The 12,568-nt window shown below is 42.8% G+C and overlaps 1 protein-coding gene across 5 annotated transcripts in view; it reads right to left on the minus strand.

Annotated features, from left to right (window-relative positions):
- APPL2 (adaptor protein, phosphotyrosine interacting with PH domain and leucine zipper 2) overlaps positions 1 to 12,568 on the minus strand; it is an 80,052-nt gene that overhangs the window by 44,278 nt on the left and 23,206 nt on the right. Inside the window, exon 1 of one of the 5 annotated variants that reach the window (XM_069491612.1) lies at positions 6,006 to 6,212. The exons of 2 other annotated variants lie outside the window; for them this stretch is intronic. In XM_069491612.1, the coding sequence (XP_069347713.1) occupies positions 6,006 to 6,059 (54 nt within the window). In that variant the 5' untranslated portion in view covers positions 6,060 to 6,212. Of the gene's footprint in view, positions 1 to 3,140; positions 3,271 to 6,005; positions 6,213 to 12,568 lie in introns of those variants that run through there. 2 more of the 5 variants (XM_069491615.1, XM_069491613.1) reach the window with 2 other exon arrangements.

Below are 12,568 nucleotides of genomic sequence, written 5' to 3' on the forward strand. Positions count from 1 at the left end.
AGGGCGTGGTCACTTAGCAATGCTGGAGCATAATCATCTCAGCAGTAATGAGCTATCTGGTTTTCTGTAATCCTGGATGTCTTGCAGGAGTGTGCCATTCTTTCTCTTAAGATACTACAATTTTTATGTTTTTCCTCAAATTTATTCAACCAATTTTCAAACTCATGGCCAGGAAATTTCACATCCTCTCGGCCCACAAACAGCAGCTCTGGGTGTAAAACTCAAGTAACAACTTAATAAGAATGGCAGCTTACTACCTTCAGGAAAACAAACTCCTCAGTTCTCGGAGAGCAGCTGAGCAAAGTCATTAACTGAAAGGTATTTCCTACCATTTTTGTACACAGTGCTTGGCACACACTAAGCACTAAAGAAGTATTTATATATTGGGCGGTATATAAACACGTGTCAAAGTGTCACCTATGAGATATATCTACTCAAGGGACTTTCATTAATGTGCCCAGCACAGTGGGAATTTAAAATATCACGTTAGCAATAACTGGATCTCTACTTCAGAAAATAACCCATCAGGCAGAGAATGAAGAACAAGTTGCAGAAATGTCTTTAATGAGATGATATCAAAGCACTTTACAAAAAACAATTCATTAAGGCTCATTATCTTCCCGCAAATGAACTGCAATTGCAATTCCTCCTTTCTTTTTCTATCTTAGGTAAGAGAACGATAACTCCAAAGTACTCCTGATAAACTGGAATAGGAACCTAAGCATTGGGATTTTCACCTCCCAGCACACGTTCTACCCTTGACTTTGCTCCATGCCCCCTGGTGTACTTCACAGCAGTGTGTGCTTCTCCTGCCTTGCCCGGGTCTTTTTTTTTTTTTTTTTTTTTTTTTTTTTTTTTGAGACAGAGTCTCACTCTGTTGCCCGGGCTAGAGTGAGTGCCGTGGCGTCAGCCTAGCTCACAGCAACCTCAAACTCCTGGGCTTAAGCGATCCTACTGCCTCAGCCTCCCGAGTGGCTGGGACTACAGACATGTGCCACCATGCCCGGCTAATTTTTTGTATATATATATTTTAGTTGGCCAGATAATTTCTTTCTATTTTTAGTAGAGACGGGGTCTCACTCTTGCTCAGGCTGATCTCGAACTCCTGACCTCGAGCGATCCACCCGTCTCGGCCTCCCAGAGTGTTAGGATTACAGGCGTGAGCCACCGCGCCGGGCCCTTGCCAGGGTCTTATAGACTACAAATAGCTGCTCCAAGACCAATGTACTCTCCTCAGTACCACTCCTCAACAGGAGAACCATAGTGCAATGAATTTTTTTTTTAAAGCTCTCACTGAGAATAAAACAACATCACAGAACTTAAACAGTGTATAACTCATGTGTTAAAAAACTTCTTCAAATTTTTTAAAATTAAAATTCACAGTATGAAATACATCAGGACCTCAACAATTTTTTCCTATTCTATTCTATTTGTAAACAAAAATCATGGTTTTGACCCACTGGATTTCATAATCCACTAATGGATGCCAACCAGTAGGTAAAAAGAGAAGTGATATAACTGGATTGTGGCTATTTGGTTATCTCAAAATACTACTGATGTCCATTTAGCCACATCCTGCTTATTGCTTTTAAGACTCTTAGGAACAAACTGAATGGAAGAGGAGAGGTAAGATGAAAAGAGAGGGCTTGCATAAATGTCCTCTACAAAGAGGGTAGAAGAAAACTAAAACTACCACTTACTCTGAACCACCTATGTGCCAGATACTGTGCTGGGCACTGAACATTTGCTACTTCTTTAATCCTTCCAACAACTTTATGAAGTGGATACCATGAATCCATTAACTCCATTTTACAGATGATAAAACTGAGGCTCACCAAGATTAAGAAACTTGTTCAATCTTCCACTATTGGAAAGCAATGTACACCCAGGTTGGCAGGCACCCATGGTCACCGGCACGGTGGGACTCACCAGAGGGCAGGCTCTTTGGTCCACAGCCCACACCCCTGCCTGGAGACAGGACAGAAGCTGGCTGGAGCTGGATTCTCCTTGGTCATCCAACTGTCAGGCTCTCACCTATGATATCTGCCAGAGAACTACATCATTAAGTGTCTTTGTTCTTTATACTCTGAACATGTGACTGAGACACCTGTTAGAACTGGCAGGAAACTCCAGTCTTCCCTTTCTAATTTAACCCAGGCAGTGACCACTCCTGGAAAAATATACCCAGCTACCTTGGCACTGTTTGGCCATCCACATTCACCACACCCTATCTGCTCACACTTGGGTTTGGAACAATAGAGATATTCTGAGACCTGAAGGAATGAGACCAAGGACGAGGCAAAGGCAAACCAGTTGCTCAAAATTCCACAGAAAGGTCAGAAAGACACTAGTGTGTATCACTTATGAAGATAATAACGGCAATCTCATTTATGGAGCTATCATGACATACGGGCATGTACATGCTTTACATATATTATTTATTCTTCATAATTACTCAATTAAGTAACTATTTTAATCCTAATTTTACTCTAAACACAAGCTCCGAGAGGTTGAGTAACTTGCCAAAGGTAACAGTAGCAGACTCAGGATTTGAATTCCATCCTTTCTCTACTTCCCTACACTCTAAGAGTATGCTTGGCCAGAAAAACAAAACCAAACGCTCTGTGGATACAGTCTCAGCACTGTATCATTCCTTTACCTTAGTGTAAAGAAACTGGGTGTTAACTAATAAAATACTTCTAGGCAGTCTCACGAATAGCATGTAATTATATAATGGTCCAATTCTAATTGCACTGATTATTTTTAAAATTTTAAGGTTAAAAACAAAGTGATCTTCATAGTTCAGTGAAGGGAGAGAAATGTCTTGGTAGAAATAACCAAGTTTACAGAAAGGAAAAAATGTTACAAACAAGCAGCACAGGACAAAACCCCTCCACAATGAAGACATACAAAACCCTCCAGGTTATGTTTTGATGTATCTTGCTTGAGTAAAGAAAGGCCTGGTTTGGTTGGAGAGGGCTGTTCCCAGCTGGGCCACTCAATGAATAACCTCAGAACTAAGTCTTTCATTTCTGTTTCAGTTATGCCAACTGCAAAAGAAACAAACAAAACACAAAACACCAAAAAAAGCAAGCAACAGTGCTGCTGCCTTCACCTTATCCCAAAAATTTACTACTTACTGGACGAGCCAATAAGCCCCTGAAGAATCACGAGCTGCAGGAGCTCAAAGCTGTATTTGTGTTCCTATCGCAGCAGCATCCGCACCTTACTGAACTGTTGCCTTACTTATCTGTCTCTGGAACAGAGTGTGAACCAGCCCAGCTCAGGCACTCTCATTTATCACATTCCCAGCAGTGAGCAGTGCCTGGTGAGGAGCAGAGGCTTACAAACAGCAATGGAGGCAAATATCTTAATCCCTAAAATGTTCTGCTTCTCATACAGCAGAGGTAAGCAGGAATAATACATGTGTACACACATAGACTAGTTTCACAACACCTCGCCAGCACTGCAAACCAAAAGGGAGGCAATGAATAGTTGTGTCTAAGGTCGGTCAATTTGTTATTCAGCTCTTCCGGGGTCACCCAGTTCAAATACAAAAGCTTTTGTGTTCATTTAATTAATCCTGTGCAACCAAGTTACTAAAGCAACTCTCACAATTACTCTACATAAAACTAAAGGAAACAAACAATAGACGGTTTCCTAGGATCTTTTCCTTTTAGTAAAACACTTTAGGTCATTGATGACAGAAAAGCCAGGTGCTCGGTGGTTTGGCTAACTTGAGCAATATCCCCAGTATAGGCGGGCTGCCTGGGCTCCAACCCTGGCTTTGTTACTTTACAGTGTATAACGTTGGGCAAGTTATTTAACTCCTCTGCTCTTTGGTCATTTTTAATAGAGAACTACTTCAAAAGACTACTGGGAGGATTAAGTGAGTTAATATACATAAAGCAGTTAGAATAGTGCCTGGCACATAAAATCCATAATATAGGCGTTTGCTATTGTTTTTACACTTTCCGCATAAAATAAAGGAGTTGGATTCGATTCCTTCCAGTCCCAAGACTATGAATCTCCCTGACAGTAAAGCTTCATTAGGTGCATCTCACATACAAGAGAGTACTAAATAAATATGGTCTGATGATTATTAAAGACCTTCTTAAAGTTCATTTCCATTCTGTACAACCTCATCAAGAACTCTCATAGGTTGACAGCCAAGTCTCAAAAGCAATGACAAATAAATTCTCTACAAGGAATATTAAATAGGAATGACAATGCCTCTAAACCTCTTCTGCCCACTTACAAGTTCAAAGTTATAAACCATGTAGCTATGACAGAACTTTAAGCTCTAAAGCACCTTGAGATCATATGCTCGATGTCCCTGGTTCTGCAGATGTTCAATAGATGAGAAAACTGAGTCAGCCACAGGGTGGAGATTAAGAGACTCGCCCAAATCACATGATAACTTAGTGTTAGAGCAGGAACTGGAACCCAGGTCTCCTGACTTATTCTCTAGTCCTGCCTCTCACAGCTGGGCAAATACTTTAAGCCATTCAGAAATAGTGTATATTCACTTATGCGAGAGCTGGAAATTCAGAATGTGATTTGTCAGTGAGGACAACATGGAGAATCAGTTAGTGTAACCTCTCTAGCCTGGCTGAGGCATCGCCATGTTGGTTAGAAAAGCAATGTATCTTTGTGCACCTCAGTTCCCACAATTGCAAGGCAGAGATCCTTGTCCAGAGTGATTATTTAAAATTTCACGTTGGTATTTTCAGATCCCACACAATAGGTATGAGCATGGATGAAATGCCTTTTACCAAGGGGTTTAGTCCAATCAAAACACCAGAAGTCTAGAGCTGTATAAAAGAGGCCTTGAAAAGTCAGTCAGCCCAGTAGATGCAAATTAAAAAAAAAAAAAATTCACAGCTTGCTTACAATTCCTTACTTGACTACACTAGGAGGATCACAAAGAAATGGGCACAAGACACCTCTGCACACAGCCTTTCTGACTTATTCTGAACTGGAGTGACACAGAGAGAATGTAGCTAAGTCCATCCAAGGATGAGCCTGGGAGGTATAATTCACTCTGGAGGAAAAGAGAAGGAACCCAAACATAAAGGGGAAACTGTGAAAGGAAAACAGGTTAATCTTATTCTAATTTTTCAAGAGTTGAAACACTAGGGAATAAAGATACTTATTTAAATAAGCCAGTGATGAAGAAGCAGGAGAGCAGATACAAAGGTGGGGAAATGTTAAACAAAGGAGAACAAAAGATCCCTGGGGAAAGGTGTGCTGAATTATGAACTAATGTCATTCTGCACTCGTTTGCTATATTTACACACCAGTTTTCAACTGCAGAGCTCAAAGGACTTGGCTCTCATCTCGAGTGTGCTAATGAAGTTCCCCTGTGCGACAAATGGGGCAGGTGTTGTAATTTTCTCTTCAAATGGGAAAACAGTGCCAAAGAGAGGCCTGGTTCTGCTGGGAAAGAGATCCAGGCTCTCTGCTTCCCATTTTGGCACAGGTCTCATCATATCAGTAGCAGTAGTAATAACAGTAGTAATAATAATAACAACAAGACTGACTCCTTATCTGTATCAGGCATTGTCTGCTGACAACTTTACAGGCATTTGCTCATTTAATTCTTCTAGCAACCCTATGAGGCAGGTACAATTACCCCCATTTTACAGATGACAAAACTAAGGCACAAAAAGGTAATTTGCCCAGGGCACTCAGCTGGTAAGTGATGGAGCCAGAGTTTAGATCCGGCAGCTTCCGTTTCAGCTGAGTTTGGAAGTGGGTCACGACACCATGCCTCCGGCCGCGGGGGGCCTTCCCGGGCTCCCCAGCTTTGCCTAGGTTCAGGACCCAAGACACGGTCCGTCCCCTTCTCATCCCGGGGGAAGCCTGCGGGAACACCCCCACAAGGGCACCAGGCATATTCCCGCAGCTGCCCGGGCGGGGGCGTGGCCTCTACCCCGGGGCTGGGGAGCCCTCCCCCCAGGGCCACCCCTGCGGGCGACGGGGACCGGAGCGGCGAGAGGTACCTGGGGGCTGTCCTGCAACGCCTCCTCTAGCAGAAGCTTGTCCACGGCAGGCATGGTGGGGCGCGCCTGGGCCGAGGGCCGGACTGGAAGGACGGAAAGCGGGAGATGCGGCCGCCGAGGGTGCTGTGATCTCCGGCGACGCGACGGACACTCTGTGCCCCAGCTGGCCCCGTGCGCGCCCACGCTTGGCCAGTGGCCGCCGCCGCCGCAGGCCCTCCTCCCAGCCCAGCCCCCGGCCAAGCCGGATCAACAGGAAGTGTGGCGAGCGCCTGGTCCAGCCACCGGAAGTGTGGCGGGCGCGCTTCCGCCCGTGCGGGGCTCTTCTAGGGAATCTGCCAATCACTTGAGCTAGGCCGGATGCTGCGGGAACATGTTGGTCCGCGGTTAGGGCGCCCAGAGCTTATGCCAGTCAGTGCTTGTGAAGTGCAAGGAGGGGAACCCGAGGGCGGAAAGATAAGGTTTTATCTAAGCTTGTGGCTACCCAGAAAGCCTTTTGAGTCGAAGGAGTTAAGAGCGAACAGATTTTTTTTTTTTTACGGAAGGAAAACCCTACACTTTCCAGAATACTTTTTCTAGGTAAATCCAAACAGCTCTGAGAGCAAAGAGGTCGCAATCTCGTAGGGGGAAGAAAAGCTGGATAACTGAATCATCTGTGATTCTTAGAAATAACCATTTTGGAAACCACAGCTATTTGATGTGGACGATATAATTAGGTCTCGTCCTCCTCCTGGTTGGTTATGTTTTGTCATTTTGAAGAATTTTGTAATCAAATTTTTAGAGTTGGAAGGGATAGATAATCTAGTTCAGTGTTGTCATTTAGAGATAAGAAAATGGGACCCAGAGAATTAAGTGATTTGGTCAGGATCAGTTTGTGAAAGCCAGAGGAAGAAGAGGAGGGGAGAGGGATAGAGAAAGACCGGCAAATAAAACGATATCTTTTTATATCAAAGACAAGGGTTTCTGAATTTCTTTCTTTAGCAATCAATAAGACTCATCCAATAAGACACATGCCACCAAAATCAACAGGAAGGATATGGTAATATACAAATTCTGTATTCTGCAGAAACCCCCTAGGCATATCAAGACACAATCTGCATTGCAAACACCTCTGAAAGTCTGTCATGTGAAAACTCCAATGCCATTATTCCCTTGGTCTGGCCAGTGCCAACCTGACAGGAACCATTTTACGGCCTCTATCTACCATGTTCTCCTACAATCTTTACCATATACTTTCTTCCCTTTAGGTGGAATTGTGCCCAAACCATGTTTCTTCCTTTTCCTCTATTTTCTACCAAGTGCCATTCAGTTAATTACATCTCATATAGTCTCCCAAACTCTTCTGACTGAAATCCTCTTCCTCAAGGCCAGACTCAGGCCCTTACGTCCCCTGATTGTAAGAATAGTACAAGGATATGATTATACCAAGGGAAAGAAATGCAGACATTTTAATTTGAGGCTAGACATTAAGAAGGCAATACCCTTCAGAACCCTTGAAAGCACTCAGACATCCCCTTGGTAGTCACCATATTTTTCTGTACCACCTCATCTTCTAATTAAAGTTATTTTTCCACAAACACTGATATTCAAACTTGCTTAGACTGTGTTCTTACACAATGCCATTACTTTTCTGCATTTTATTGCTACATTATGGGCTACATAGCCTTGCTAGGATTTCTTACCATGTAAGAACCATTTATAATATTGTTTCTATGGAAAAATGTATCCTAAATTCAAAACAACTAAGTTATGAAACCAATTCTTGGAATGCAACACATTTGTAAATTGTGTTAATTGATTTGATTTATTAATTCATCCATTCATTCCTGTAATAAATACAGACTGTTCAATGTTAAGCACCGTCTCCCACTTATTTTGCTGTCGTTACTATGATTCTCATTTAAATTCTAAAGCCAAATATCCTCTTATTCAATAGATAACCTGTGAGAAACTATATAAAAGGAATTTTTATGTCAACATGAAAATTTTAAAATGTTTTATTAAGCAGTATCTATCTGTATTAAACTATTGTGAAGGTGGATTTCAGACATCTGTACAACTATGTCTGAAATCCCTGGACAGCTGCAAGATTGGTGACAAGAAGTACAAAGACGGACAGTCTGCAGTTGCCATGACTTCTGGGGAGAGAGAGGATGAACTCTGTGGAGCTGTAAGCTTTGACCACTGAGAGCCAATGGGGAAAAGGACAAAGTGAGATACAAAAAGATACCCAGAGGGCCAGGTCAGAGAAAGCCTGAGGCTTCAGGAGCAAGAGAGAAAGGCAGGAGTGAGGAAGGCACCCCTCTTGATAAGCTGCTTAGCAAACTGGTTGGTAGGGCACACACATTGAGATTCTTTCCTTGGCCTGTACAGCCCTTTCTGCTTCCTCTCTATCTGGCAAATCCAACCACAACCTTCAAATCCCAGCTTAATGTGACCTTTTTTGTGAAGCCTTTATTTACTTCTGTCCTCCCACCCCACAAGCAAAATACACTTTCCTTTCCTTCAATATGCTTCAGTAGCACTTGGCTAGATAATTCTAGAAAAATACCTCTATTTGTTCCTACCCCCAACCTTCCAGCCAGAGTGAGCAGGAACTTGGTCTTATTTATTTCTATAATTATAGCGCCTAGTACATGACCTAGCACAAGAGCAGTTGCTTGGTAAATGCTTATTATTATAAAATATAATGTATGGTATTATAACTTACACATGATTAGTACTCCAGAGTTTAAAAAGTGTTTTCATGAATCTCATTTCATTTGATACAACAATGCTGTATTTTTTCAGTTATTCATTCACTATTTAGTACCTACTAGGTGCTGAACTCTCCCCTAGGAGCTGAGGAGAAGAAGTCCCTGCCCTAAATCGGGTTTATATTCTAATAGAGGAGATAATAAGCAAATACAAACTGGAAGCATATGATAATGTGTAGAAAAGGAATAGAGGATTATGGGAAGTGGGGAAGTGGGAAGGATTCTTTGAGGTGGGCAACATTTAGGCGGAGAATTGAATCAGGTAAGTCAAGCCTAGAGGGAAGAGCAAGTGTGAAGGCCCCGAGGTTTGCTCACTGCTTTGAGGATGAGCAGAAAGGCCAGTATGGCTGAGCATAGTGAGGCAAGAGATTTAGAGGTCTAGGTCAAGGTTTAGGGTAGCGGTAGAAATAGTGAGAATTTTTAAAGTAGGCCTGAGAGACTATGCTGGATACAAGACATGAGAGAAAGGGAGAAAGCATTTGGGTAAATGGTCTTATGATTTATTGAGATGGAAAACACGAGGGAGGAGCAGGTTGGTAGTGGTGGCATCAACTGTCCATCAATTGGGCCATTGCATTTCAGATGCCTTTTAGATGTCCAAGTGGAGGTGTCAGGTGGGCACTTGGATACACCACCCTGGGGTTTGGGGGAGAGATTGGGGCTGGAGGTGTAAACCTGGGAGTTCACCAGCATGCAGGGAGTTTCTAAACCAAGAGAGTGGATGAGATTTCTCAGGAATTTCGTACAGAGAGGAAAGAGAAAAGGTTGGTGGACTGTGCCACAAGCAAGATCCAGCCTCTAATGAGGTAGGAGGAAACTCAGACTAATACACCACCTAGAAGCCCTGTGAATAGGAAACTTGGAGGCAATACCATCCTAAAAGCCAAGTGAGGAAGGTATTTCAGAAAGGATTGATCTACAGTGTCAAATGCAGCTCAGAGATCAAGCAAGAATAAGGACTGAGAATGACATTTAGATTTGCCAATAGAAAGGTCACTGGTGAACTTGGTAAGAGACCTCAACAAGAACAGTTTTATTTGAAAGAAAGATGGTGTGTGTTCAAGAGCAATGGAGGAATGACAAACAAAAATTTTCAAGAGGGTTTTCAATGATGGGGATGATTGAAGAGGAAGTAATACTGCAGGGGATGATGAACAAAAGGGAGGTTTTTTGTTTGCTTGTTTCAAGCTAGAAGAAGTCATTTCTGAACCTCAGTTTATTTCCCTATGATATGAGAACGACAATACCAATCACAAACTATTTCCATAGGCACCTCTCTATGTCCAGTATTAAGACCTTTTCAGTTGCAAATGACAGATACTTAACTCCAGTTAACTTAAAGGAAACATAAAAGATTGACAGAGGCTGAGGGGTGAGGAGACTGTATTGCTTAGATTATTTGCATGCTGACAAGAACGATCCAGTAGAGTGTGGAAAAATTGAAGGTACAAGAGAGGGAGACGACAATTTCAACAGCAAAGTCTGTAGACAATAAGGAGCAGGATCCAAATCACGAGTGCTAGGGATGGCCTCAGACAGAAGCAGGAACAGTACGTGCAGAGGATACATGTGGCAGTAGGCTGATAGATTAAAGGAGGGGAGGAAGAAGGAGTTCTTTTCTGATTGCTTTCATTTTTCCCAGTGAGATAAGAAACAAAGCCATTGGTTCAAAACAGTGATGGTCAGATGGTAAATAGTCATCTTGGGGCACAGGAAGTTGAGGCATATGTATTAGTGTCTCCATTTTACAGAGGCCGCAACTGAGGCTCAAATAATTAATATGACCAAGCCAAGGTTCTAAACGCCAGAGCTGTACCCACTGCACCCCAGAGAGAAGAAGGAAGCCAGCTCAGTAGGAAGCCTCAGGCTGCTTGACCCTAGGACTCCTCTCCCCTTACCTCCCAGGTGCCTCTGTAGTGTCCTATCCACAACAAATCCACGACAGCCACAACAAATGGCTGTTGAATGACAATATTCAATCTTGATCTATCCACCTAAGACTCTTGTGACTCAGGTTATATGTCACTGCCTGTGCTTTCATCTGCTTTGCCTCGCTACAGCTAGTCCGTGGAAGGTACGGGAGGAAACTGAAGGCCTCCGAGGAGGTCTGGAGTCCTTCCCATCTGAGAGGCCACCATGGAAAACAACGAAAGAGGGGAAAGGGGGAAAGAACCTCATCAGTCTCGAGCATTCATCTATCTCGTGATGGGCACTGACCTTTTACATTTACTCAGGATACAAGTTTGATCCTGTCACTTGGCTGTTTAAAACTCTTTGGTAATAAGAATAGCAATGACAATGATTGCACACAGACACTTATTGAGCTGTTACTATAGTGTTAGGCACTATACTAATTATTTTACCTGCAGTATCTCCTAAAGTCTTTTCCAAGACCTCATTAGTTATTTGCTATTACATCCCCATTTTAAAGATGGAGAAACCGAGGCCTAGGAAGCTTAAAGAACTTGCCCACAGTTAGCTAATTTCAGAGGTGGGATTCAAACCAGGCAGTCTGTGTCTGGACTATGTGTTCTTACCCTGGCCTCTTCCGACACTTCCTTCAGTGGCTCCCCATTGCCTGCAGTACAATATTTGTTATTTCTTAGCAGGTGCACAAGCCCCTGCACGCTCTAGCCCCTGATTACCTTGCTGCTGTCATCTTCTACCGTGACCCTTCATACACCTGCCATACAAAGTTCACTGTAGTCCTTGAAAATACACTGTTTCACATGACCATGTCTTTGCAGAGATTGTTTCCCTCAGCCTGAAATGCCCTTCCCCCATTAGTCACTTAACAAACTCATCTTTTTTTTTTTTTTTTTTTGGAACAGGATCTTGCTCTGTTGCCCAAGCTGGAGTGCAGTGGTGCAATCACAGCTCACTGCAAACCCAAACTCCTGGGCTCAAGTGATCCTCCTACCTCAGCCTCCCAAGTAGCTGGGACTACTAGCTGAGTAGGCACATGCCAACACACACAGCTCATTTTCTTATTTTTTTTGTAGAAAACTAGGTCTTGTTATGTTGCCCAGGCTGGTCTCGAACTCCTGGCCTTGAGCAATCCTCCTGGCTTGGCCTCCCAAAATGCTGGGATTATAGATATGAGCCACCGTTCCTGGCCCAAATCCATCTTTTAAAGCTCTGCTTAAATATCACTTTAGCAATCAATGAAATTCAATTCAATGCATACTAATGAAGCATGTTCTTTTTTCCAAATACCCAGAGAGGCACAGGAAGTTCAATAATGTAAAAGAGACACGGGCTTCCTGCCTACCAAGGAGCTTGCCATCTAATGACGGCAGGCAATTAAAGAGATGAGTGTTCTGATAGGGGATGATAGGCAGCATATAGGGGAGCGGTGGTAGAGGAGTCACAGGCCAAGGTTGTCATTTCTGGGAATCAGGACAGGAGTGTGTAGGAGAAAGGCAGCCACTATCTAATCAGTTAGACTTGCTTAGAGCTATTGCCACATTTGTGTGTTTGTGGCCCTGTCTGCTGCTAATGATGAATCATTGCAGGAGCAAATCAAATAAGCATTAGTAAGTTTATATATATTATGCTTTATGTAACTATTTTGATCAATATTCCAAGAAATACATTTTTAAAGAAAAATGCATCCTCAAGATGGCAATTTCAACAGAAGATTCTGTGTCGTGCTGCTACCTTGCAGGGAGAAACTGATACTATAAATACATTTATTCAGATGCCACCCAGTGTTTGAATGTTCACTACAGGCAACAGTTCTTCATAAACAGTACTAAGATTATTAGTTCTTATTTCTTTTTTATATATTCACAAAATAAGTAAGAAGTG

This window comes from Eulemur rufifrons, chromosome 16 (genome assembly GCF_041146395.1).
Source record: "Eulemur rufifrons isolate Redbay chromosome 16, OSU_ERuf_1, whole genome shotgun sequence".
Lineage (NCBI taxonomy): Eukaryota > Metazoa > Chordata > Mammalia > Primates > Lemuridae > Eulemur > Eulemur rufifrons.